General features: G+C 43.5%; 1 protein-coding gene across 1 annotated transcript; it reads right to left on the minus strand.

Annotated features, from left to right (window-relative positions):
* Nucleotides 1-13,358: 13,358 nt before the first annotated feature.
* Nucleotides 13,359-22,229, minus strand: CYSLTR2 (cysteinyl leukotriene receptor 2; the record flags this gene model as incomplete). The annotated part of the gene is made up of 2 exons (XM_082277821.1): nt 22,213-22,229; nt 13,359-14,307 (listed from the first exon to the last, which is right to left on the minus strand). Exon 2 carries the CDS (start codon nt 14,301-14,303, stop codon nt 13,359-13,361), a length of 945 nt encoding a protein of 314 aa, XP_082133947.1. The 5' UTR covers nt 14,304-14,307; nt 22,213-22,229.
* Nucleotides 22,230-27,400: the final 5,171 nt, after the last annotated feature.

Consider the following 27,400-nt stretch of genomic DNA (forward strand, 5'->3'; position numbering starts at 1 on the left):
TAGTCCTGGGGGAAGGAGATTAAAGCTTGAAGGATCTTTGGACTGCAGACACTCCAGAATTAGACATGAAACTCACTCTTTTTTACCTTATTATTGACAATACTAGCACTGAGTTTTGGTCTATGATAGAGAATTTAAAGCAAAGAACTCTTGCGTCATCTTAAAAAGCCTGTGGGAAATGGAAATCAGGAGCAACTTTAGTAGTGCAAAACATGAAACCACATACTCTTTGAGTGTCTCCACATCACTAGATAGAAGAGAACCAGGCCAAGCCCAGAGGCTGATTATCTGCTTCTCTGCACCCTGTTTCACTCCTAACTCCATTTTGGAGGACTTCAACTGGTTCTATCCAATGCACTTCTACATGACAGGGTCGGTGTGAGCTGGTCTGGGCTTCTTGGTCTCACCTTTATCCAGCAGTGTAGGAATTGCCATAAAGACTGATGACAAAAAGCAGAAAAATGACCTTCCTCCAATGGAGAATAAACCTGTGGGGTGTATTGAAGTATGCTAGGTAGCCACAGGGCAAATATGAGCCCCAAGAACATGATGTAACCATGAGAAATCCATCGTGGTTTGGAGATTTACCAGTCAAGTCAATTTCTTGACAAGGCAAGAAAATGGGCCATTGCTACTTTTTCTTTCACTTGAGCTGAAACAACGTGTACAGTTCTAAACATCCACATCCAGGAAGATGCACTCAACCTCAAGTGGAGATGATCAGGATGATCAAGGTGAATGGAAACACTGTCCCAAGAGTATGTGACTTGTTTAAGCTAGCAAAAACTAAACCAAAAATGTATCCCCTCAACACTACCTCTAGATGGAGAAGAACAGCTATGCAAAACACAGGAGAGAGTCAAACAGGAGAGTGGGAACAGGAAAATTATTTCTTGTCATCAAAGCACTGTCACCTGGAAAAGCTGTGTCACAGAAATATTTTTGGAAGTAGTGTAATGGCTTTTTAGGCAACTCTGATCAGTTTGTGTAGATGGACATATGGTGATGTTGTTGCTAGCAACAGGCACCATTTCCCAGAAGATCTCTTCCAGTGCTGTGTCCCTGCAGTATTCATGAGTGAGAACTGGAAGATTTAAGATGGGATGTGCCTTGCCCAAGTGTAATTATTTGTAAGATAGAAAAAAGGATGGAGCTAATCACCCTGAGCTGCCATTAAAGCCAACGGGAGCAACTCCTGTCAGGATGACTCACAGAGCAAGTGGGGACACCTTGGCTGACATTAGCACTGCCCCAGTATCTGTCCACCAGCTGGGGATGCTTGGCTGGTGGAGCGACTGCTGCTGTGCTGCAGGCAGCCAGCCTGGGCAGAGATCAAGGACAAAGGAGTCAACCTTTGCAAGGACAGAGCAAAATCCACCTGGCATGGGAGAGCTGACCTGAAGCAGTTCTTGCAATGAGGTGCACTGGGGAAATGTCAAGGAACTGGTGCTTGTTTCATATACCAAGGATCTGGGGGAAATAGTGCCTTATTTTGCACTGAATTCTATGTTAAGAAACAACACCATGTTTAATGTGCTGGAGTGTTTTCTTAAAACGTACTGGAGCTTCCTTCACAGCCCTCCACCTTGGGTCACACATCTCCAGCCAAGGTTATTCAGGGTGAATCTCCTGCACTGGAGTTTTATAGCTGACCGTGGACAGAGGTACTTGGGATGCTTTAAGTGCACATCCTCACTATGTGACCTCTTCACATTTCTCTGAACCTTGCACTATTATGATTTCTATCCTAATATGGTTTATGAAATGCAAATCCTTGCTTTTTAGGGCAGTGTCTTGCAGATTTCCACACAGTCATGGTTCAAACTTTGACTTTGTCTTGACACCCATCCTTTATAGGTTTATTGTACACCACAGTATGATACAGAAATATTGAGGTCTAAATAACCTGGCTAATTTTAATTAATCTTGCTTAATTCAGGTCAGGAAAGCATCTGACCACACCAAGCCACAAATTCATGCACATTAATTAATGTATGAAGAGTTATGCTCTTCATACTCACTTCTCTTCCTACTCAGACTTACTTTTTTACCTGTCTCCTCCCATAGAAATTAAGATAATTATCAACATCCTTTTCTATGTTTCTTGGGTTTGGACACTTACTTTCTAAATATTCTGTTTGGATTTTGAAAATCTAGCATCAGTGCAATTTGTATCTTATTTTATATTTTTCCAGAGTTGTTAGAAGCAGCTGGTCAATTCCACAGTGCATGAACAAAAGTCCCCAGAGCAGCAGAACAATCTGACTGTTCTGTTACCACCTCCACTTATGGCACATCTTTTCTGAAGCAATAAAATTTGATCGCTTCTTATACATTTGTGTATGAGAAGAAGATGTGATATCGTCTTCTATTTGAAGAAGATTATATTGGCCTTCAAATCAATTTCAATTTCTCATGAGTCTTCAATTTAATTTAATTTCATCTTTATTTTTGGGTATTACATTTTCATCACTTCATTCTACTTTAAAGATTGGAATTCTCCTGATGCCCTCCATGATGATAAATTAGTTGTAATTGGGAACATTGTCTTTGATGGGAGAGAGTGGGTTTAGTCCTAAACATTTTAATAGCTTTCTGCTTTCCTCTGAAGGTGTGAACCCTCCAACAGCACATTTGATCTGGCTAACTACAGATTCGATGTTTTTCTTACATGCTGTGGTCTCTTAGAAGAATCTGTGGAGCCCATCAGCCTGCAGACCATAGGGTAAGAAACCTTATTTTATTATACTAGCATCAGACCAAAAACCTGTTCTTAATTTCATAGGTGTCAGCAGAGATTTTTGAAATCTTTTCCACATGGTTTTCCCGTGTGTGAAAAATAGACAGCTTGTCAACTTCTTAAAAAAGACAGCATGTCAAATGTTTTACCTGTCACCTCAGGCCAAAGGAGAGTCACAATGAAACTGGAAGTAGAAATTTTCTCATAATAGTAATGTCAAGCAAAATTTAGCAAGATGTAGGACAAGAGGTATTTGGGTTTGGGTTTGAATTTTCCCCTATTGAAGAATGCTCATCAGAGCAGGTAGGAATTTTGATACATCACTTAGGGAACAAGTTTCACTTTCTTATACTTCAGATCTACATTACAATTTCATGATGGAGCGGAGTTAGTCCTGAATATATTCTTTTTTAAAATCCATTACTGAGATATTAATGGAATAGGGTTATACAAGACATTAGTTTTGAGAGGTTTGACACTTATTGCTAAATATATATTCATTGACTTTTCAAATTAAGATCTGTGGTCATGTACATAAATATATAAACACATAAAAATGTAAAAAAAAATAAATAAATATGAGAATGTGTATGTGCCTGCATATGTGTGTGTATCTATCTATCTATCTATTTCTCCAAGTTTTTTCATATTGCTATACATGACTGAAAATACTTAACTCGCTTACTTATTATGGTTAAAGTATTTTATTTTTCTGCTGCTGTCTTTAATTACTGGATGTGAAGTATAAAATTCAACACTAATAAATCACAGAATCACAGAATAGATGGGGCTGGAAGAGACCTCTGGAGATCATCCCATCCAACCCCCCTGTTAAAGCAGGCTCACCTGAAACTGTTACTCAGGATTGTATCCAGATGGCTCTTGAATATCTCCAATGAGGAGACTTCTCCAGACAATGTGTTCCAGTGCATGGTCACTTGCAAAGTAAAGAAGTTCTTCCTCATGTTCAGGTGAAACTTCCTGTGTATTAGTTTCTGCCTGTTGTCTCTTGTCCCATTGCTTGGCACCACTGAGAAGATCCTGGCTCCATCCTCATGGCACCCTCCCTTCAGATACAGGCATACATTGTTGAGGTCCCCTCTCAGTCATCTCTTGTCAAGGCTGAGCAGACCCAACTCTCTTTGTCCATCCTCATAAGAGAGATGCTCCAGCCCCTCAACATCTTCATATCCCTCCACTGGACCCGCTCCAGTATTTCCTTTTCTTTCTTGAACTGGGAAACCCAGAACGAGACACAGTACTCCCAATGCAGTCTGAATAGAAAGGCAGGATTTACCTCCCTCGACCTGCTGCAATGCCCTTCCTAATGCACCCCAGGGTACCAGTGGCCTTCTTGGCCAAAACGGCACTGCTGGCTCATGGACAGCTTGTTGTTCACCAGGACCTCCAGGTCCTTCTCTGCAGAGCTGCTTTCCAGCAGGTTGGCCCCCAGCCTGTGCTGGTGTACGAGGTTATTCCTTTCCAGGTGCAGGGCCCTGCATTTGCCCTTGATGAACTTCATGAGGTTCCTCTCTGCCCAGCTGACCAGCTTGTCCAGCCCTCACTGGATGGCAGCACAACCTTCTGGTGTGTCGGTCACTCCTGCAGCTTTGTGTCATCAGCAAACTCCCTGAGGGCACAGGCTGTCCCTTCAGGCCATTGATGAATAAGCTGAACAAGACTGGACCCAGTATTGGCCCCTGGGGAACATCATTAGCTACAGGCCTCCAAGCCATTCAGGCAGTTCTCAATCCACCCCACTGTCCACTCATTTAACCTACACTTCCTGAGTTTCCCTATGAGGACATTATGGGACACAGTGACAAAAGCCTTGCTGAAGTGATGGTAGACAATGTGCACTGCTCTCTCCTCATCTATTTATTCAGTCATTCCATCCTAGAAGGCTATCAGATTGGTCAAGTGTGATTTTCCCTTGGTGTATCCATACTGACTACTCCTAAAAACCTTTTCGTTCCTCCACATGCTTAGAGGTGACATCCAGGATGAACTCTTCCATCACCTTTCTGGAGATGAAGATGAGGCTGACTGGCCTGTAGTTCCCTGGGTCCTCCTTCTTGCCCTTTTTGAAGACGGGAGTGACATTGTCTTTCCTTCATTACCCAGGAATCTGCCCTCTTCTCCATGATCCTTTACAGATGATAGAGAGTAGCTTAGCAGTATCTGCCAGCTCCCTCAGCACTTGTGGGTGCGTCCTGTCGGGACTCATGGATTTGTGGGTGTCAAGTTTGCCTAACTGATCTCTAACCTGATCCTCTCTGATGAAGGGGAAGTCTTTCCTTCTCCCTTGTTTCCAGGGTATGGGATTCCTGAGGGCTGGCCTCAGCAGTATTCATTAAGTGGTATTCTCAGGTGGTATTCATTGAGTCAACCTTCTCTGTTTCTTCGTCTCTAGGGCACTAACATCATTCAGCAGCAATCCCAAATTATCCCTATTCTTCCTTTTGTTACTCAAGTACTTGAAGAAAAAAGGAACCAGGATGGCACTCTGAAGGCAAGTATATTATAGTACCACGCAATGGCAATGATAATGCTCACTGCAAGCCAGAAATCAAACATCTTGAAATGCACTGTATGTGAAACACAAAGAAAGTTCTTGCCTGTGAGGCACAGTCTGAGCAACAGAGGCATAGTTCTTTGTGGCTTTTGAGGCTCCTTTCTGGTACAGGAGTTCAAAGTAGATGAATTTCTAAAATGGAGATTTTGCCATGATTTTCTATTCATGGAATCATAGAATCACAGAATACCTTTAATTGGAAGGGACCCATAAGGATCATTGAGTCCAACTCCTGGCCTTGCACAGGACACCCCAAGAGTCACATCCTGTGCCTGAGAGCACTGTCCAAATGTTTCTTGAATGCTGTCAGGCTTAGTGCCATGACCACTTCCCTGGGGAGCCTGTTCCAGTACCCAACCACCCTCTGGTTGAAGAACCTTCTCCTAATATCCAAACTAAACCTCTCCTGACTCAGTTTCTTGCCATCCCCTTAGTTCCTTTCACTGGTCACAGAAGTGAAGAGATCAGTGCCTGCCCCTCCTCTTCCCCTCACAAGGAAGTTGTAACTGCAATGAGGCCTCTCCTCAGTCTCCTTCAGGCTGAACAGACTAAGTGACCTCAGGCACTCCTCATATGGCTTCCTCTCAAGGCCCTTCACCACATTTGTAGCCCTCCTTTGAACCCTCTCTAAGAGCTTAATGTCTTTTTTATATTGTGGCCCCCAAAACTGCACATGGGACTTGAGGTGAGGCTGCCCAAGTGCAGAGCAGAGCGGGACAATCCCCTCCCTTGCCTGGCTGGTGATGCTGTGCCTGATGCCTCCCAGGACAGGGTTGACCCTCCTGGCTGCCAGGGCACTGCTGACTCAGATTCAACTTGCCACTGATCAGAACCCCCCGGTGCTTTTCCAAGGTGCTGCTCTCCAGCCTCTCATTCCCCAGTCTGTCCATACATCCAGGCTTGCCCTGTCCTAGGTGCAGAATCTGGCACTTGTCTTTGTTAAACTTCATATGGTTGGTGATTGACCAGCTCTCTAATTTGTCAAGGAATCCCTGCAGGGCTTCTTTGCCTTCAAGGGAGTCAACAGCTCCTCCCAATCCCTGGAAGTATATATAGTATAGATATACTATAAAGAGTATTCCTCATAGAGGTTTGTAAGTTCCTTGATTTTTGGAGTTTTCTGAGAAAGTCTCTGGTATTCATGCCCTGACTGTTGATTTCTCTTTGCTAGGTAACCCTGGTTCCCTATGAAAAATGCAGCTGAGTCAGCCGTAGTCATGCTTAGTTCAATATTTTCCCTCAGATTCTCTGCTCATTGGACTTTCAAGGCAAAAAAGTTGTCATTTGTCTGTGTGGAGAGGGGGACAAGGAAGATGGGCAGATGCCAGGGCATTGTTGATGCCCAAGTAGCTCAGGGAGTGTTGGAATGATTGCCATCATTGTCCTTTCTCTTCTGACCAGGCACAAATCTTCTGTCAACATGTCAAATTGTCTCCAAAACCATCTTACCCACATGTCCCCTGTCCTGAGATGAGGTACAGACTGTAGGGGTGGAAACAGCAAGGTGCACTAGACCAGGAGAGGTGTCCAAAGGGGGTATTTTGGCTTGGGAGCTTCCTTTTCTCAGTGGGTTTCTCTGAATCGATCTTACTGGCTTGGTTGAGTGGGTAGCTCTCTGTGCAGTCTTGCTTTAGAAGATGTCTTAAAAGAACACAGTTGCCTGAGGACTTTCAGCAGGAGATCCAGTGACTTTTAAAGGGTCTTGCTGATGGTTTATTCAGGGAAAGAGGCCTTACTTGGGGAGTGGTGTTGGGAAAGGCTGGTTTAGATGCTCTCTGTCTTTGCCTCAGCATGCTGGTGACCATGGTGTCAGCTCCACTGATGATGGGTTAGGAATAGCTCCACCTCCACAGCATTTGCAGTGCCTTGGATTAAAGCCAAGGGATGTCTTTGTGGTGGATGGTGGCTTTGAGGGCCTGATTTTTTTCATGGTCTTGGATAATTCCAAGACAATATGTGGGGAGACAGCAAAAACACTTTCCACTAATAAGAATGTTTTGACTCTTGCAAGTGTAAATTGCATCACTGGAATTGGTGTCTGAGGCACGTCCAGCATTTTCACAATTTTTCCCTCCCATAGCACAGCCCAAACAACATGTTCTCTTCCCCATTGCCAGGCTGCCTGTATCATGTCCTCCTGTGCTGCTGAGTTTTGCTGCTTTTGAGTCAGGTCTGCAGGATCCCTCCAGAAAGACAGACCATGCAAACTCTAGAACAGTTGGCCAGAAAATAAGAAGAGACACCACAGACCATGTCAGTAGTCATTGAGCTCATCTTTCTCCTTGCAAGCATGAAGAAAGATTCTCCCTGAGAGAGCATGGGCTGCTACTTGCTCTGTGATGGCCCTGACAGTAAATGTCACAATGAGAGATGGTTCTGCAGGTGGGCAGCAGCTCCTTTGTCATTGGGCATTGGCTTGAATGTCCCATTCCTCTGAGAATGGGACAACAGGTTCTCCTATGCCATTCCCAACTGGGCCATGTGCCCATCCACTCATGTTTCCCAGGGCAACCTTCACTTACGTAGCCCAGCTAGCTCAGGTGTAACTAAATGCCATTAGGAATTTGAAGGGAAAGGAACTGGGAAATGGCCAGTCTTGAATTGTACGTGGCACTAACAAGTTGGTGGAGGTGGCATGGCCAGACACATTACTCGGGTGTGTCATGCATGCTGATGACCTGCTGGAGCATGTCCTTCCCATCTAGTCTCTGCACCTGGTTTTCCCTTCCATGGCAACCAGGACACACAGGTGTGGGAAGGGCTGGGTTGGTGCTGGTGTGGACTCAGGTGTATCTGGACTGCTGCAAAGCAATAGGAAGGTTCACAACCCTGGCTGGCCACAGGGCATCCTTCTGCCCAGCTCCACAGACTGGCCCTGTGACCGTGTGTCTCTGAAAGGCTGGGGTAGCAGCACTGAGCCAGGTACACACCTCTGCTTCTGGAGGATCCAGGTGTGCCTGTGCTGCTGCTAGCTGCTTTACCAAGTGAATTCCACAAGCTTCAATGTCTTCAGTGGTTACGTGAGTGAGACTCAAAGTTAAGAAAAGAAAAAAAAAAAAAGAAGCCTATCTGAGAGCACTTGTTTTTAGAGCATATTCTCATTCATTTATATGTTTATATTTTCTTTTTTAACAGTGAGGGACCACCAAAAGAGATTGCTCCAGCCGCAGTAATAAAGATCAGAAGATGTAGTATGATGTCTGGTTCTTGAACTGGATTATTTTTCTCATTCCTTCTGGATTGTTTGTCCTTGTAGTTGCCAAAAAGAAGCTAATTTACAGCATGTAAGGAGTATCTTACCAATGAGCAAAGCATCCTTAAACATCCTGAAACTCTTTTGAGACACTACTTGCAAGGAGAAACTAAACACAAGAAGGGATTTATCTGTTATGGAGGGCTTTTTGGGCTGGACATCAGAGGGGTCCTGGAGCTGGCCTGCCAGAGACACTCAGGCTCCTTGCCTCCAGAACTGAAAGCTGGTGATGATGTAAGAAAAATCTGCAGAGAACAAAGATCTCCTCTTCGGGGGTTCCTTTGCCAAAATTTTCATGTTACAAAACACAGCTCCGTGCTGAGTGAATCATCCCCAGTTGCATCTACCATGGCTGCTCAGAAGACATAATATCACCCAACAGTTAACGTGCTCAGCACCTCAGCATCTGGAAATGCAGACTGCAAATATGACAAGCAAACTGCCAGCCACCACTCTGAGCATTCAAGCCTTGAGTGATGCAATATGAGAGGTGGACCAAGGTCCAGAGCTTTACTTCTCATCTTCAGAAGTAAAGGCTCACATTTTGCTCCTGTGAACAGGAATGTGACTTGTGTGACCGTGCCCCTGTGTTAGGCAGCTTTATTCTTTCAGCTGTAAAATCAAAAGGAGAAGGAGTGGTGGAATTCTTGCCAGTTTTTCTGAAAGATGGAAAGGGAAATTGGGACAAAGAAAGTTACTCGAGTTCTTTGGCCTCCTTAAGCTGTTGACTGGTGGATGAACAGATGTAGCTACATAACATCAACTGAATGCAATTAAACATACTGCTTGTCTTTGCAGATGTCCAGGGAGATTCCTGTATATACACAGCACAACATATGAGAAGGACAGGACTGCACAGCACGTTGGGACAGTCACAGTGCCTAGCAGGTCATGCTCAGTGCTGGCCAGGAAGCTGAAGTACCTCAAACAATACCAGACTCTCTCAGGAAATCTGTTCTTGCACGGTCTTTTAATTAGGCCATCATTTAAAATGCCTCAGATACAATGCAGGAAATCAAAACACTAGCCCAGGGATGGTATCACTGTTGAAACAGCACCTGAATCCTCCTGACTGCGATCACACTTGGTTGTTTTGGATTGATCTTATTTCCATTCCTATCAGCAGCAGGTCATTCCTATCTTGACCATCCCAAAGGACCAAGAGATGCGTCAACACCTCTAAGATGGAGAAAAAGTCTGATGCCTGCTCTGCTGCCAGCACAGTGTGCTCTTGTAGCATAAAGGAATATGCACCTCAGAAGGAGATGCTCAGCAGCAAAATCTGCACCCATTTCTCCCAACACACTTAGGAGCCAAAGCAAAATACAACTTGTGGTGACAGGATGTATGTTGAGGAAGGCAGAGGATATATCACGAAGATTAGTGGGATAATGCATTGATTAAAATACAAATAATAAAATCATAGAATGATATAATGGTTTGGAACCTCAGAGATCATCTAGTTTCAATCCCTGTACTGTGGTCAGGGACACATTTCATTAGACCAGTTTGCTCAAAGCCTGATCCAACCTGGCCTTGAATACTTTCAAGGGTGGAGCATCCACAACTTCTTTGGGCAACCTGTTCCAGTGACTCACCACCCCCACAGTAAAGAATTTCTTCTTAATTTCTAATCTAAACCTGCCCTCTTTCAGTTCCAAGCCTTTTCCTCTTGTCCTATCGCCGCATTGTCTAAAGTCCTTCTCCAGCTCTCCTGTAGTGCCCTTTAGGTACTAGAACATGCTAGAAGGTCTCCCTGGAGTCTTCTTTTCTCCAGACTAAAATACCTCCAGCTCTCTCAGCCTGTTTTCATGGGTGAGGTTCTCCAGCCCTCTGACCATCTTTGTGGCCCTTTTCTGGACTCGCTCCAACAGGTCCAAGGCTTTGTCATGTTGGAGGCCCTAGAGGTGGACAGAGCTCTCTTGGTGGGATCTCATGAGAGCAGAGTGGAGGGGGAAGATCACAGTCATGCGATGCTCCCCTGCTTGCTGCAGCACCACTCCATCAGGCAGTCACAGCCACACGTGGTCTCAAACTGGGGCTAAAATGCTAATGTGAAGAGTGACATTTCCTTCTGCTCTCTCTCTATGATTCTAGCACAGCTTTGGACTGAAAAATTACCTTTGTCTAGAAGTACCAGTGGTTCCCTGAATGACAGGGAAACATGCATATGAAGGTAGATCATTTGCTGCTGCTGCTTAAGGGTCACAGTGACTTAAAGACTTCATTTCCTCTTCTTATGTCTCCTTCAAGCTCACAAGTTTACTGTTGCTTTAATTGTCTATACACATAGCTATTCTTAGATTTTGCCTTCTGGAAATTTCAGGAAACATACCAAAGTACTTTTTAAGGGGTATGTGATCCCTTGAGGAACCTAGAGGCATTACTAGGAATTTAACTGTCAGGAACTTTATGTTTTAGAATAGATATGGTGGTGCCTTTTAAACTACATTTTTACTATGATACTTCCACAGTGAAGAACCCTAATCTTCAGCTCTGTGAGTAGAGACATGCAAGAACAGTAAATGGAGAAATGGCAGTAAATGGGAACATTGCATGTTATACAAGTGTTGTTAAAGCTTCATGAGAAGATCCCTAACAAGGATGGTCTTGAATCCTTTTTTAAGTAAATCATAATTTAAAAAATCTATTCCTTTACCTGCACCTCAGATTTTGACTCATGTTCTCCACTATTTTGTTAGTAAAGTAAATAAGGCAGCAGGTTGTTCTCACACCTCCAAGGACATTTCACTCTTGTGAAATGATGGCCCACTTACAGAAACTCAGTATCTGTTTCTTGTTCTTTCTCCCCGTGCACTCAGAGGAGATCCCTTGTTAGCTGTGTGATCAATAAAAAATATATCTTCAGCCACAAGTAAATCTACTTTATTAAAACACAGGTCTGCCAGTTAATTCAATTGCCAACAAAGTTGTAGCGTGGTCAATACAAAAAAAAGTGACCTCATAAGTGAGATACATATATCCTCTTAATGCAAAATTATCTGATAATCGGATGCATTGGACAGATACAGACAGAAGTACGTTGGTGAGGATACACTGTGGCTAATTTTTTGCATTCTCTTGCAGTATTTGAAGTGTATGGTATCTCATGAGAGGCTTCAAGCTTGTCACTTGTTGATGCTCAGGTCTGCTCCTGACAGGTGAAAAGCACAGAAAAAGAGTTTGCCCCTTCCTTCCAGTTATGTGCCTGCTATATCTGCACAGATTACCATCTCAATCATATTCCCATTGCAAACCACTGCTAACACTCCCTTTTTCATCAATAGCATGGGATCAAGGACTTCACATGGTATCATTAGGTCAGCTCTCAGGTATGCTGATGCATTATTGAAATAAGGATTTGGAGCATGAACTTTAGTGAAGGCTTCTGATAAAACTCTGTGCTTACATCAAAGGCAGCATCAAGTGACTGAAATAGATTGAACATAACTCTTAGATAGCCAAGAAAAAAATATGCCTTTCCCAGTGATTTGCCAAGCACTTTTCCACCTGACCAGCAATGATTTGTTTTCTGCATATTTCAGACAGAGCTAAAAATAGCTTGCTGCTGTTATTTTTGTTTGGGAGCAGTAACATTCAGTTTGTGAAGTTCTTTCTCCATAAAAAGTTCAGAGCATTGAGAAGTACCTTCACAGGCAGAAACCTTCCTTTGGTTGAATTTCACAGTGAGGGAAGGCTTTCAGCATTTTTGTTAGTTTTCCTATAAGACTGGCTGCTTTCTTGGAAAATATGACTAAACTTCTTGTCTGTTTTTAGTAAACGATGAGGTAATTAAAACCAAAATCTAAATATGGTCAAAATGAGTTTGGAGCCTGTTTTCACTTAGGTCTGATTTTTAGAGAACATATTTTAGAAAATATTCAGAGACTTAAAAACACAGCCATTTGATGAAATTTTCCAAAGTATACATAGAAGTAGCTTCCCATTGCTTTCTAAAAAAGCTCTCCTCCAGCTTCTCTGTTGCCCATCTTTCTTCCTGTACCTGGGTTAGTGCTTTCTTGTTGCATTCGTTCATGTTTGATGTAAGGAAATTCAAACCAACTGGAAGTTAATCCTGTGAAAAAAGGGATCAGTTTCTGCCTCAGAGGAGACAGAAGATGAGGGATTGGAGATGTCTTTGGCAGCAGTTTGCTGTCAGACTGATTTACCTGTGCAGAGGAAACCACTCCCTAGCTACCTGTTTGGACTAAAATAATTTTAAAAGTTTGTCTTTGGATCCCTGCATGGGAAAGGAAGTGCTTAGCCTCAGCTTTCTGAAAAGCACTGGCAACACTGGGCATAAAAACAAAGCGTTGCAATGACCTTGAAGGAATTGACGAGCTGCAGGATGCAGCCCAGTGCTCTGGGCGCCTGCATCCTGCCCTCACTGCCAGCAGTCATCTTACTCACAACACTCCATGGTGATGCCACTTACTTGAAATCATTCTCTCACTTGACAACCCATGAAAATGTTAAGCAGAATACCTTTGTGGCTGGCTCAGAGTGGAAAATTTAGAAATGTTAGTGACTTCCGAGCAGCCTGAGCCAGTGCTAGGTCCTGTTTGCCTCTCTTCCTGCTTTTTAAGTCAGTCTCAGCAGAAAGCATCATTGATGCTTTACATTTCTTTAATGTGCAACCCCTTTGCCAGTGTTTGCAAGGGGAACTGGCAGGCTACTGTGAATCTGTAGGGAATCGCACTGTCTGAACACAGCCTGTCTTTGGATAGTATGAGCCCAGTCTAATTATCCCATCTGGACCACGCATATATTGTTATGCAATTCTTCCCCAGCTACTTGCAGCACAGACTTCTGATTTTTGCTTTGAAATTTTCAGCAGCAAAGTAATAGAGGATGGGATCAAGGCAGCTGTTCATGGCAGCGAGGCAGAGAGTGACCACCAGCGCTTTGTGCAGGTTGGCCTGGCTGCAGCTGCTGTACATCAGGTGGACAGTTCGCAGGATGTGATAGGGCAGGAAACAGATGAGGGAGAGGATGAGACTGATGATAATGGTTAACAGTGCCTTCTTGTGACAGATCGCCCTCTTGCTCTGCGGAGCCCTGGACTTGAGCAGCGCTCTGCTGGCAAAGACATAGCAGAACACAATTGTGCAGAATGGCAGAATGAAGCCCACGACGAGGACAAAGCAGTTCATCATGAGGAGCCTGTGTGTGCTGGAGGGGTGGAGATCCAAGCATTTGATGGGGTTGCTGTAGCCAGCAACTCCCTTGTTTAAGAGAGGGCTGGCGGCTGCCAGCACGAAGATCCATATGGCCGCGCAGATTATCCTGGCATACTTCGTGTTGGTCACGTTTCCGCGTTTGAACGGGTGGACGATGGCTATGAAACGAACCACACTGAGCACAGTGAGGAAATAAATGCTGCAGTACATATTCATGTACAAAGTGTAAGTCATGATCCTGCAGACAATATCACCAAATATCCAACGTGATCCCAAGAGGAAATATGTGGCCCGAAAGGGCAAAGTGCTCACAAACATGAGGTCTGAAATAGCCAAGTTCTGCATGTAAATGTTTACTGAGGTCCTTCGTGAAGTCTGGAAGAAAACATAAATGGAGAGGCCATTTCCAACAGTGCCCAGGAAGAAGATAAAGAGATACATGATGGGATAAATTACTTGTTTGAAGCCGTCAACTGTACAGTTGGAGGAGCTGTTAGTGAAGTTGCCATCTAGTGCCACCTTGGAAATGTTCGTAGTCTGAGCCAGCGTCTCCATTTTTCTGCCAAAGTGAAAAGAAGTGGTGTGAGTTCTGGGTTACGGGCTGGGCAGAGAGTTTGGCTATGTGAGACTATTTCACTGAGGGCAGAAATGGCAAGATGCAGACAACAGTGGGAAGTAAGGGTTCATTAATGAGTAATTACTTGTGATGTCCTAGTAAATACACATCTCAAGACACAAGGCCCCAAGTAAGCTCTAACGAGTTTCAGTATTACAGCAGCTGGTTGTTGTCTCAGCCTGTAAAAGTGCTACATTTTAGAGGTGCTATCTGTGTGTTTTAATGACAAGTCTCTGATCTTCACTGTGCAAAACAAGCCAACTTGCTGTCAGCCATTTTGTGGCAGGGAGGTTCTGAGTCCCCAGTCACCTAGCATGGAAACAAAACCTGATCAGAAAAAAAATTACTGCCCACTGCTAAGTCTGCATTTCAAATTAGGATGGAAAGCTAAAAGAACTGAATTTGTCTTTTGGAAGCAGGGAAATTTTTCTGGTATGTTTTTGGCAGTATTTCCTGAGCAATACCGGACATATTTTGATACATGTATCAATTAAGGACATTTTGACCTTAAACTCTGGCAAACACTGCGCTAATTATGCATGGTTCCTTTTTTAACTCCCTCCTCCTCACACAGTATTTCTTCTTTTTTGTTAGCTTCTGGTGACTTTCTGTCTCTTTTTGTGGGGCCTTTGCTTCATGTACCACTCTCTTAACCTCTTTTATGCTCAGCTGCTCTGCAGCAGTCAGTCATCTACACAAACTGCAGCTTCCAGGGCAGTGCACATTTGCAGCCCTAATGAAAATGGCCTCTAAGAAAATGGGCTGTGTTCACGGAGAGTGGCATTTTTCCTCCTGTGAGACTATAATTCAATCAAATCAAAACCACTCACCACTAAAACATTCTAAATAATAAATTAATTTTTTTTCTCATTAGTGTCTGTTTCTTTTCTGATCTCTTGATTTCTTATCTCAGCTGTCCTGCAGCTAGTAGTATTTTCAAAGGAAGGTGTCAGTATTGCTTCTTGTTTGACAGTGGAAGCAATTCCCTCTTTGTATCTGCCAACATATTCTAAAGATGGGGCGTGGAGGTTTTTAGCCTGAAAACCACAACTACGTGGTATTTCCAGATGCATGGAAAAGAAGCTTTTAATTTGCTCCAGTGAGAGTGATAATGTCCAGGGTACATGACTGCACCCTATCTCTTATTCTGAACCTCACTGGCTTCACAATTTGAAACTAATTTGTTTGTACACATGGAGCCTCCCTGGGGGTAAATTTGGCTTTACATTTGGGTGCTCTGAATGCCCAGCTACCCAGTGTGGTATTCCCACTGTGCTGTAAATGGGAACCAATTTGCAAACTGAAGCCATGGTGTGGGAGCCTGAGCTATGCTCAGAAAAGCCCATGGTATCTCCGGAGTGGCATCTCAGAGTCTGTCCAAGTCCCTCAATATAGCAACCAGATGTGCCCAGCAGGCACCTTTCATCCAGCCCCACTGAGATGGGAAGCATGGGAAGCACTGCCTCAGGCTGGGCTCCCAAGGAAGACTTCATGGATATTGGGTATCAGCAAAGCCCTGGACTGAGGGCTTTGCTGAGACCCAATATCCATGCTCCTAAAGTTAATCTCCTCCTCATTTGAGATCCTCTTTCCTCACAGAGGAGAGAGAAAATATATTCTTCTTAAAAACAAATCTTTTGCAATCAAAGGACTTCTAAATGTTTTGGTTTTCTTTACAGAAAAACCATCTGATATACACGTTTTCTGTATGGGATCAAAGATCAGCTTTTCTCCAGATTGAATATGATCCCCCCCAAATATTGCACCCTGAGGTACAGCAAAGAGAAGAGCCCTTCTGACAGTGTTTTCCTGTGGTCCAAGCATCCTTGCTTTTAGAAACTCCAAAACAGAAGAAAATATTAGGAAAGGGATCTGCCACCTGTTGAAGCATTCCCGTTGCGTGTGGAAGCTGTGAGATAGAAGAGTCAAATGAGTTTGGAGTCATGGATAAATTTCAAGCCCTGCTCAGCACTACGAGTGATGGCTTGTGCCCAATGCTATCTGATGAAGGATGGGATTGGGGCAATGAAAATTCAGTTGATGAAAAGCCCTTGGGTCCCTGCACCCTGGGGAGAGCACTACAAGCACAGGGGCTGAGGCACTTTGCTCAGGCTCCTCATATGAGGGTATCTACGTAACAACTACCTATTCTGTCCTCTAACTGCATAAATGCTCCTCAATTCTCTTTCTGGCCAAAGACTGAGACTAAAAGTAGAATAGTGCATGTGCAATTGAGAAAATTCAGTATCCCTGAACCTGGCAAGAAAATCAGTTCTCAGACTCCTCTCCAAATTATTCAAACACAAGTTTCAAGCTGTTATGGGATGTCTAAGAGAAAGAAACCGGAGACCAGTCATCTGAAAGCTCTTAAAGCACCATGGTGCCTGCCCTCAGCAAAGGGCCAACAATGACACATGCCATTTTCCTATGTAGACACTCCTGTTAGCTGTGTTTTGACACACAGATCAAAGTAGAAAGGAAGGTGAAGTGAAAGATTTCACATGGGACTATCTCAACCAGCCACAGAGGATAAGGGGAGAATTTTAGCCCTTCTTGAATCCAGGAACTGTTATTAGCCAGTTAAGGTTAGGAAATGGCTCCTAGATATACAGAAAAAACAACCTATCTAAGGGCAGGCAATAAATTTGTTTTCAGCAAAAGTGTCCAGGTGGTATCCTGGGTCAGGAATGAACAGGATGGGTTAAGAGTGACAGGCTGGACTTAGGACTTTTCTGGGTCCCCCAAAAGAAGGAAGATTTACAGTAAGATCTAACAGCCCTCTGAGAAAAAAAGGAGAGAAAGGACAAACTGAAATGGGATTCTCTCTTCAGTGGTACTGAAAGACTTCTGTGATAGAAATTCTCTAACAGGAGATTTTTTCTATATATGAGTTTCAGTGACAGAAGCTATCAAATGAAAGCAGCTGACACATGTCCTGAGGCTCTGACAACCTCCCTGGCAGGAGAAAGAGAAGATCAGCTGAGCAAGAAAAAGGGAGCCTTTTCTGAAATAATTGCTGCATAAGTAGATTAGAGTTTGGGTGGGTTTTTGTCTTTTCTTCATCTCTTTGAAATCTTTAAAAAATATTTACAGCTTGATTAGTATGGATTTTATAAATAAATATTTACCTTTCATAACAAATTACATATATATTATAAATTGCATTTATTTATTACAAATATATATTTTGCCTTTTATCTTAGCCTGGCTTGAGTTCAATTTAAGGTAAGATGATAACAGAAAGACATTCCTTGCCTAAGGTGAATTTTATGCCCTTACCAAATGGATGGGTGTGCAAGACAGGTGGGGGGCTGATAGAGCAAATGTAAGAGGATATTTGTTTAATTGAAGGAGATAATAAACTAATAAAAATGCCCCAAACCCATCATATTTTAAGCTCAGGATGCAGGTAGCAGTCTAGCAGCAGAGGTGAAGCTGCCCAGGGTGTGATATGTATGTCCACCTCACCAGGGTGTGTGTGTGTGGGGACACAGCGGGACAGGGCTGGCTGTCTTGAGGCAAGAGTGGCTCAGCAGGAGCAGGGGAGGAGCAGATCTGCCCAAGGAACTGACCTTCTGAGGTTCCTATGCAGATAATTTGGGGGTGTGAGAGAGGAGCTGGTGGTGGCTGTAGTCTTTGCGGGTACCAGGGATGAAGGCTGTGATGTTTGGGGCTCCGCTATGAGGCAAGAGAAGCTCAGTCAGACCCAGTACTGCAATGCACGGATGAGGCAGTAGAGAGTAGAAATTTAGGTAAGTGAGGAAGTGAGGGAACAAAGGCAAGCAATATGGGTAGGAGAGACTACACCATACCCGATGCAGATTCAGGCTGCTGGTGCTGCAGACTGAGAGGTTTGCAGAGGAGTGTTTAATTAGAAGCAACAGGGGAGCTGAGGGGCATAGGAGAGCAAAGGGCTGGACTGACAACACTTGTGAGGGCAGTGAACACACATCCAGTGCACCTCTGAAAAGGCCAGGAGGGAAAAAACATCCAACTGCAATAACTAGGGAAGGCAAATCCAACTGCCCACAAAGCCCAATAGACTGGCACATGCTACCTTGAATGCCTGATGAAAACCAAATCTTACGTGTAATTCTGCACTGATGCAGATTCAAACCTGAAAAAGAGACAGGGCACCTGTGAGGCTTGGCATGAAACCAAAACCCTGGTGCAAGGGAAACCTCAGAGACCTGCAGGAGCGAGGATAATCAATAGAAGCCTGTGTTGCCATGCTACCAGCTTTATGGTAATGATAGTGTAGGATGCTCGGGTGGAGGAGTGGCACTGTGCATGAGGGACTACATTATTTGCAACAGTGTAAAAATATTGTGGCTAAAGAGAAGCACAACAGGGTTCTTGTAGGCAGACATCATATACTCTAATAATAAAAATATAGTACTAGGAGTGCACTACTGAACTCCTTATCATGATTATGACAGTTGCCAGAAAACATTAAGCGAGGGTAGGATGATGAAAGCAGGTAGCAACAGGAGGAGGCTTTGGGTGTCTTTATAAAGATGCAATGCTGCAGCAGAATGGGATGGGATGTCCATATGCAACAACTTCCTGGTTCCTTGAATAATTAGTCCTGCAAAAAAATGCCATTCTACCTTGGCATTCTACCTCTACAAGATGCCATTTGATCTTTAGTGCTGTACAGGCCCTAGTTCAAGCAGGTTTTGGTGGAGGGAGTTTTGTACTGCTAATCACAGTAGAGCTGGGCTCAGCAGCATTGTGGAATAGAGAAGTAGTCCTAAAAGAAAGAAGCCTACATAAATTTCGGGGCTGTTTAGGAAAACAAACAGAAAATTCAACAAGCATACATTCCAAAAGAAATAGGTATTTTAAGAAATACTGAGCCCAGTGTCTATCAGTGAAATGGTTACCAAGACTATTATAAGGAAAAGATCTCCATTTGGAAAGCAGAAGGCTTGTCAAAATGGGGAGAATGGGAAAGTCTGTATCATGACAGATTAAATGTGGAGAGGAAACTAGGAGCATTAAAGAAAAAAAATAGTGAAGAGCTTCTGGTAAAGGGTGTTCTGATTGACAGTAAGTTTTGTAAAGCTACTGAAAGATGAAAACCACTTGGGAACTGGCAGGATTGCTTGGTGGCAAAAGATCTCTTAGGGACAAGGTCATAGCAGGAAAACTCAGGGAATTCACTCTTTCCAACCAAAGACCTTGGGATATTTTCATGTCTGATGCAGTAAAAAGGTCAGAGGAGCCAGCTCCACTTGACAGATGTGGGCAGGAAGTATTAAACCAACCAGATAAGTGGGAGGCCAATAATTGAGACCAGATGGCACTCATATCAGTATCCCAAAGGATCTCAACTGTGAGACTGATGGCCAAGGCACATAACCCACCATTGTAATCAGGCGCGGTGCCAGGGGACTGATGTGTCATCAGTGCAGCTCTCATTTACAAGAAAGGCTTGATAAGGCAGCTCAAGGCCATGAGCTGGTCATCAGTCCTGGGAACCAGTGACCACTGGGAACTATTTCCTCCTCTGGGACATTTTAGGGGCATCTGTAATGAAGAATGAAGGCACTGAGGTCATTGAAATGCCAGTCTGCTGAGAAAGAGTCATGTCTTCTGAAAAGGGAGATCCTGTTCACTTACCCACTGAAGGGCTGTGATGACAACGGATGAAGGGCACCCAGTGGCAATTTCATACATATATTTGGATGTACATATATGGCCAAGGGAGATTTTCCCCTCTACTTCACTCTTGTGAGACCCCACCTGAGCACTGTGTTCAGCTCTGAAACCCCGACATAAGAACTTCATGGACCTGCTGGAGGGGGCCCAGAGCAGGGCCATGAAGATGATCAGAGGGCTGGAGCACATCTTCTGTGAAGACAGGTTGAGAGAGTTGGGGCTGTTTATCCTGGAGAAGAGAAGATGCCAGAGAGACCTTATAGCAGCCTTCCAGTACATAAAGGAGCCCTACAAGAGAGCTTGAGAGGGACTTTTCACAAGGGTATGTAGAGCTAGGACAAGGGGGAATGGAATCCCTGGAAGTGTTCAAGGCCAAGTTGAATGGGGCTTTAGGCAACATGGTGCAGTGGAAGGTGTCCCTGTCCCTGGCAGGGGGTTTGGAGTGAGATGATCTCTAAGAACCCTTCCCACCCAAACCATTCTATGATTCTATGATACATGTGCATTTATAGAGTTGCATTTGTCAAAGCCTTTGACATAGCTCTGCAACAAAGGTTTCTTAAGTACCTAAGTTGCCAGAGCTGGAAGTCACGTTCTTTTGAGGGCTGAAAGCTGGCTGAAGTGTAGGAAGTGAAGTGAGGGCTCAATAAATCAGCAATGGAGTCCTCTAGGGTTTGCTACTCAGACTAGATTTATTCAATGTCTCTATCAACAGCCTGGAGATGACAATTCTCCAGGCTGGCAGATGCGGTGCTGGAAGTGTGACAGATGAGAATCAGTATATTTTAATGTAAAGTGATGCATGCTAGGGAAAAATAAATTGTGCCTAATTATATGAACTTTAAACTGGCTGTTGCATTCAGGAAAGGGCACTTGGCACTGGCATCATTGACCATTTGCTGAAGTCAGTTCTGCACTGGCTACAGCAGCAGAAGCAACCAAAATTGTCAGCAAAATGAGGGGCACCATCAAAAAGGCTATGGAGAACAGAGTAGGATGTCACCTTGTATTAAAACCTTTATGCATTCCCATAGTGGGCAGGTCTTGTCTCTACACTGAAAACGGAGATTATGGAGTTAGAGAACATGCAGAGAGAGGCAAGTAAAGAAGTCAGCAGCCCTGGGCTACCCAAGTTCTTGCAGAGGGCAGTCAATCAAGTCATATGGCATCTCAGCAGAGAATGGGATGAGTTTCTGTGCCATGCCTGGACAGAAGGACACAGTCCTTTTGAAGATGTGTGGTGGACAGGTGCTGCTGCTAAAGGCCTAAATACGAAACCTCCACTGTGCCTGGAGATGTAAATACACTTTCAGTTTCTAAACTGCTGATCTGAGATCTGCTGCTCTGAAACACTGGGTTCACTATAACATGAGGAATGACGAAACAACTTCATTTTAACAAGACATTCTTCATATGCAAAGTTAAATGGGGAAGTCAGGCTGTTCCATCAAAATATACTACTTTGCTATGTGAAGTGGTAAGTATATAGAACCTTTTCTGTGCCAGGAAAAAAGATGGTCTTTGCATCTATCACAGTAACCCTTTGTCTGAAGAGGATCCCAGACACCTGAGTCTGTTGTTTATTACCCAAATAGGAAGGCAATTATAATATCTCTGCTATGGAGGAGATCACTTGCATTTGCCACTGTACTTCCAAGAAAAACAGTTCTCATGTCTTTTTAAAGTTCCTACTGGCTTTCTTGCAAACATTCACTTTGTGTTTCAGGAGCAGCATTACCAAGAATAAATGAAAAAAAATGCAATATTTAGAATTAACACTAAATTCATCAAAGCATGGCATATTATTAACCTTTCTAAATGCACAATAACAAAAAAAAAAAAAAAAAAAAAAGAGTCTGACATTTAACACCTTTTATTTTTGAAGTTTGCCATAAGCCAAATGCGTATTTTTCATCTAGTCAAAAAACAAGGCTCACTTAATCAGATCCACAACTTCATTGTTATCTTCCATCTGGCAAACAATCCTAGTTACATAAATCTACCCTTTTTTTCTGCCAAAAAAATTTCTCAACACCAGCTTTGTCATGGAGAAGTTTGGTCAGCTATCACTGCTTCTGGCAAATAATACACTAACTGCAAATAATAAGAAAGAAAAGTAGGTTGTATTTTAATCATTGCAACCATTTTATCTACAGCAGAGAAAGTAGACAAATCTTGTCCTACCTCAGCTCATGCGCCTTCTGGTGTGTTCAGTATTTCCTTCTTCTGCTTGCTGTTGCTCAGAGACTTCAGGATTTTTAATGGAAAGGAAACCCACAAAAACTTGATGCAAAAACCAAGTACTACTACTGCAGAAGCCAAAGAAAAACCATGAACAGGGTAAAGGGAAGTAAATCCTGGTTAAAAGTTCTTACATATTCTTAAAAGAGAAATGTTCTCAGCTCAGGGACTGGTGCTAGCAATCACACGGCAATCTTTCATTACTTTCACCTGATGAAAGAGGCTCTACAGCTACATGGCATGCTGAGAAGCATTCTGAATTTCGGTGTTTGGGCCCACACTTCTATATATGTGCTTTCATTCGACAGAGTTGCTCAAAATATTAAGAGGAGATGCCCATATAAGCTTTGCATGAATCATTAAAGATATTCTTGGAATTAGGGAGAGGATATTTGTTTTGATTACTTCCCAGAAAACACACAAATAACAAAATCGTAAACAGGCTGCTGGGATTTGGTGCATAATCTCATTCAACTCATAATTCAAGTCTGAGTTAACAAGCTGAGGGACTAATTTTCCTTGAATTTTTATAGGAACAGATATAGCTCTGTTAAGCCATGAGCAAATGGCTGCAGTGAATGCCTTACTCCCTTCTTAAGTTTCACCACTTCTTAGTGAAGCAATGCTGACTGCACAGATGGGTGTTCAGAGCCCACTGCTGTTGTGAAATAGGTTTCTATACACACTACAGGTGTAAAAGCTTGGTTATTTCTGTTCTGTGCTGTCAGCACGTGCAGGTGGACCAGACACGTTCAAGTGCCTCCTGCTTGCTGTGCTGTATTTCATATTGGCAGCAGGTCAGGAGTCCACACATGGCTGCTTAGCACAGCAGATGGAGAGTCTCCAAAAAAACTCAACCTTCTTGCCACCCACACTTGTAGATATCTACACCCCAAAGTGCTTTGGATAAAGATTTTAATCTCTCCTCTATATTACCACTTGTACATATAAACTTGAGAACAGCCAAAATAGTGCTTTGCGTGTGCTCCCATGTGGGGTCATGGTGGCAACGTGCAGAGGCTGCAAAGACTTGTGTCACCAGAGCTCACAAATCCCTAGACCCACAAGCAGCTCTGTGGGTCCTCTTTTTTAGCATGGAGCTGATAAAGGGCATAGAAAACCACCTTAGCTAAGAACTAGTCTAACTCTTTTGGTCTCCAAGGTGAGCACAAAAAGTGGGTTTTGACACTCACCTGTGTTTGAATTGACAGAGCAAAGCCAACTTAAAAAGCTTCACAGTAGAGATCCACATCAATTGAATTTTCAAGGCACAGCGTGACAACGAATTAGGACCGTCTTGAAACCTCTGTTTGCCAACTCTTGTGGCATCTAAACCCATGGATAAGTGTCCTCTTCCAGCTGTGGTTGTGCTGGCTGCTTTGGTTACTGTCACAGCTGTTTCCCTCTCTGCCAAGGTCTGCCTGCAGAGTGGCTCGTAGGTTCTCCCTAACCCCACCCGGTTGTTGAGGCAGGTACTGTAGACACCTGACTCAGGACGTATCTTCTCACCCAGCTCACATGGACTAAAGCAGGGTGGAAAAGATTCTGTGAGCTGCTCTGTGGACAGAGTCCTTTGGGAAAGAGCCATGGCATGCATCAGGGACTGCGGCCGCTTCAGCCAGTGAGGTCACTGCCAAAAGGCAGCTCTGGCCTCGGTCTTCATTTGGGCAAGGCCCCAGTAACTCAGACTGCATCTTATCTGCAGCTGGCAGAGACTAATTTAGGCATTGCAGTAGCAGTCTGATGACATCCCCATCACAAGGTGTGTGGCAATAATCACTTTGGGACTGATGGGCAGCCTGTTCTCAGATACAGGATCAGAGGCTGAAACATGCAGAAAAGTTAAGACACTGATCACATTTTATTTTCCTGAGATATTTTGAGAACATCTTTTTCACCATGAGATATGAATATCTTCATTGCCTGGGTAATTTCCCACATTCACCTTCTTAAACGCCCTGCTTTCTGGAGAGTACTGCTTCCTCCCTTTTATAAAGTAATTCTATGTTTTGCTTTTAGCCTGGCTTTGAACAAATGAGGTTGGCTGCCAACTCACCCTGCTCCTGATGAGCTAGATCCGGAGTGACTGCTTGGAATTTTTTAGAAACATTCACTGTATGACTCAGCTTCCGAGGGGAGTTTATTACATTTCTTACTAATAAAAACTTCAGTAATTCTGGAGAAGACATCTCAGAATATCATGAAGAACCAAAGACTTTCATCACAAGATGCTGTGTGCTTATCACGTATTCAACAGCAGTTAAGAGCCTAGACTATTTCTGAATTTTGAGTCCCTAAAATGCATAGAGGTTTGAGGACACAGCAGAGTGCAAACGACCCCTCTGGGCTGCAGCTAGTCTCCATCCTGCCTCTGTTTCTGTTCCATTTTGCACTTCTGGCTCCACAACAGCCCAATTTCAAGACAGAAACGCAAGAGGGGGTTGTTCATACTATTCCTTCCGCTTTCTCATAAAACCACATGCCCTCCAGCCCTGCACAGGGGTACTGCCCACAGACGAGGGCTCCAAATGTGTGAAGAAGCCAGATTTTGGGTCTGAAATAAGTACTCCAGGCTAAGTAAAAGCAAAAATTCAGACTCTCCTTCAGCTTTTCCAAGTTTTCTATAGGCTAGTTCAAGTGTCCTTTTGGGCTGAGCACTATCTGCTAGGGGTGCCAATCAAGCGGCCTGTGTACCACACTCCCTGTATAGGACACCTTGGACATCCCAAATATATGTCATGCCATCACGTGCTCCATAAGCCAGGCCTCCCCCTCCAGCAGTACTGTGCCACCCTAAAGTCAAGTGATGTGCTGTCTCAGAGTGGTCCATCCCTACCCCCTTTTCTGGTGCATCCCTCCAGCACTGCAGTCTCACTGGGCAGTTTCATCTGCTCCACACCTCAACAGAGGAGCCAAGAGCACCTGAAACCCACACGGGTCTTGCTGGATGCACACAGCTCAACAGAGTCTTGAAAGTTCATCAGCTCACAGAGCATGGACACTCTTGCACAGCAGCTCCAGCACCTTGGCTTCCCACAGACACAAGGACTGTGCATGGGAGACATGGAAATCCCCAGCACCAGGAGAGCTGGGGTGAGATACCAGGTCTCCCAGGCAACCCAGGTGAAGCAGCCTGCATATTTTTCCAGTTGCTCAATGTTTTGCTGTCTGGAGGCACAAACTTCTAGTGGCAAAGTTTCACTTCTTTTCATGCCAAAAAATTTTTGATAAAAATGGATCTGTCAAACAGACAGAAGGGATTACCTCCATTGAAGATTTTAGCACTGCATGACTTCAACACGGCAGTTTAGCCTACTAACACACATCTATTTCCAGAGACCAAAATTACAAGCCTACATTCATTTTCTGTGCAATCCAGAAAAAAACAGCATCCAATGTTAGTCGCTCATCTGCTGTCAGCCATAAGGCTGGATGGATGGGAAGACGAAAGTGACAGCTGCATGAAGAAGGGGGAAGAAGCATGGGCAATTTTAAAAGGAATTATACAGGAAGGAAAAGCACAGACGGTTTTCAAGCTGTTTCTTTTGCAACATTAGTAATGGCATCTTTTTTAATTGCCTGTGGTCCTTTCTTATTTGTTTGCAGTTCCTCATTAAAATACTGTTGAGAGTGGAGGAGCGTTAATACATAGCTGGAATGGAAAAAGACATCTAATACTGTCTTTAAATAAAATAAACTGTTCTTTTTTAACTATGAAGCACTAAAACTGGTAATATTTTTGCCAGCTTCTTCAAAGGTGGCTGTGGGCCTCGGGAAAAATTGATTGTCTCCAAAAGCTGTGGAGATGATGGCAGCTGGGAGCATTAATGCTCTTCCCAGAGAATAATCGATCCAGTCTTTGATTCTGAAAAGACTGAACTGGAGTAGTCAACACCAAACAAAACACCAAACACCTTCTATGGTCTTCATCTAAAACCCATTGACATCACTGGAAAGAATAGTGTCTTTTAGGATTAAAACCTAAATAAGACAGACTTGGAAACCATGACCGGTTAAAAAACCAACTCTTTTTATTTTTCCTTCAGCTAGCTAAAAGCATTTCAGATCTAACATGTGCAAACTTGTCAGTATGTCAGGTATATTCTGTCTTCTCCATGTAATGTACCTTTCAAAACCTTTCTGCAGCCATTTCTCTACCTACCAATCACCACGGTGCCAAAGTTGCTTTCTGCTTGTGTTATTTCTGGTTTGTGTGTTAGACATTACAGGATTGCACACTGGTGGGATAATGAAAGTGCAGAATTTGAAGGATTTGGCAATGAATCTAGTTACCTCTATCTTAAGATTTGGTCTTCCAAAGACTTGTTGATTGTATTTGGCACATGTATGCATGCATGCACACAGTGCTGTGTTTTGGTCTGTGTTTACCACATACTAAATGTTCTGTGAAACCTGAGAATTCTGCTGAACTCTCCTTCCACACAAATATAGAAACTCAAAGCAAGATAAGCTTCCTTCTTCTCTCTCTAATGACTCTTTCACGATATCCCTGATGCAAGAGCTGGATAAAATTCAATGACAACATTCTAACATCAGAATGCCCAGATGTAGGTGCTCTGCTTCTTATATCCAGGGGCCAAACACCCCTGTAAGATACAACCTGCGAGTCCTTCCACATAACCCATGACCACCAAGCCCACTTTCATGTCAATGTACTCATCAATGATAGTTAGCAAAAACTTTACGAGAGACTATAATGTGCCTCTCTGCACAATGTGGGACATAAGTCTCTTGTTATCTGAGGCTGATGGGTTCCATCTGCCAGAGGTCCCTCTCCCTGGAGCATGTGGGAAGTTCTTCCTGCAGGCACTGACTGCTGCTGACACAAAAAGTAAGTTTTAATTTTTGTCCTTGGTCTGGATTTTAACGATGTTTCTTCAGATAAAACTCAGATGGGATTAGATCTCAGTAGACACATTTTCTCTTCTACTGACTTTGGGAAATGGTTTATTGTGGGCTGTTTGATGTTTTTTAAGCTGTATTTTATAGTGGCATATAAAATTATCTATAGATGTGATTTTGAAAGAGATCATAACATGACCTTTTGTCCCTTTTTTTTGCTCAGAATTTCAGGAAAATATCCATGTGTCTGTGATGAGCCATAAATACA

Source organism: Coloeus monedula, assembly GCF_965178545.1.
Source record: "Coloeus monedula genome assembly, chromosome: 3".
Classification (NCBI taxonomy): domain Eukaryota; kingdom Metazoa; phylum Chordata; class Aves; order Passeriformes; family Corvidae; genus Coloeus; species Coloeus monedula.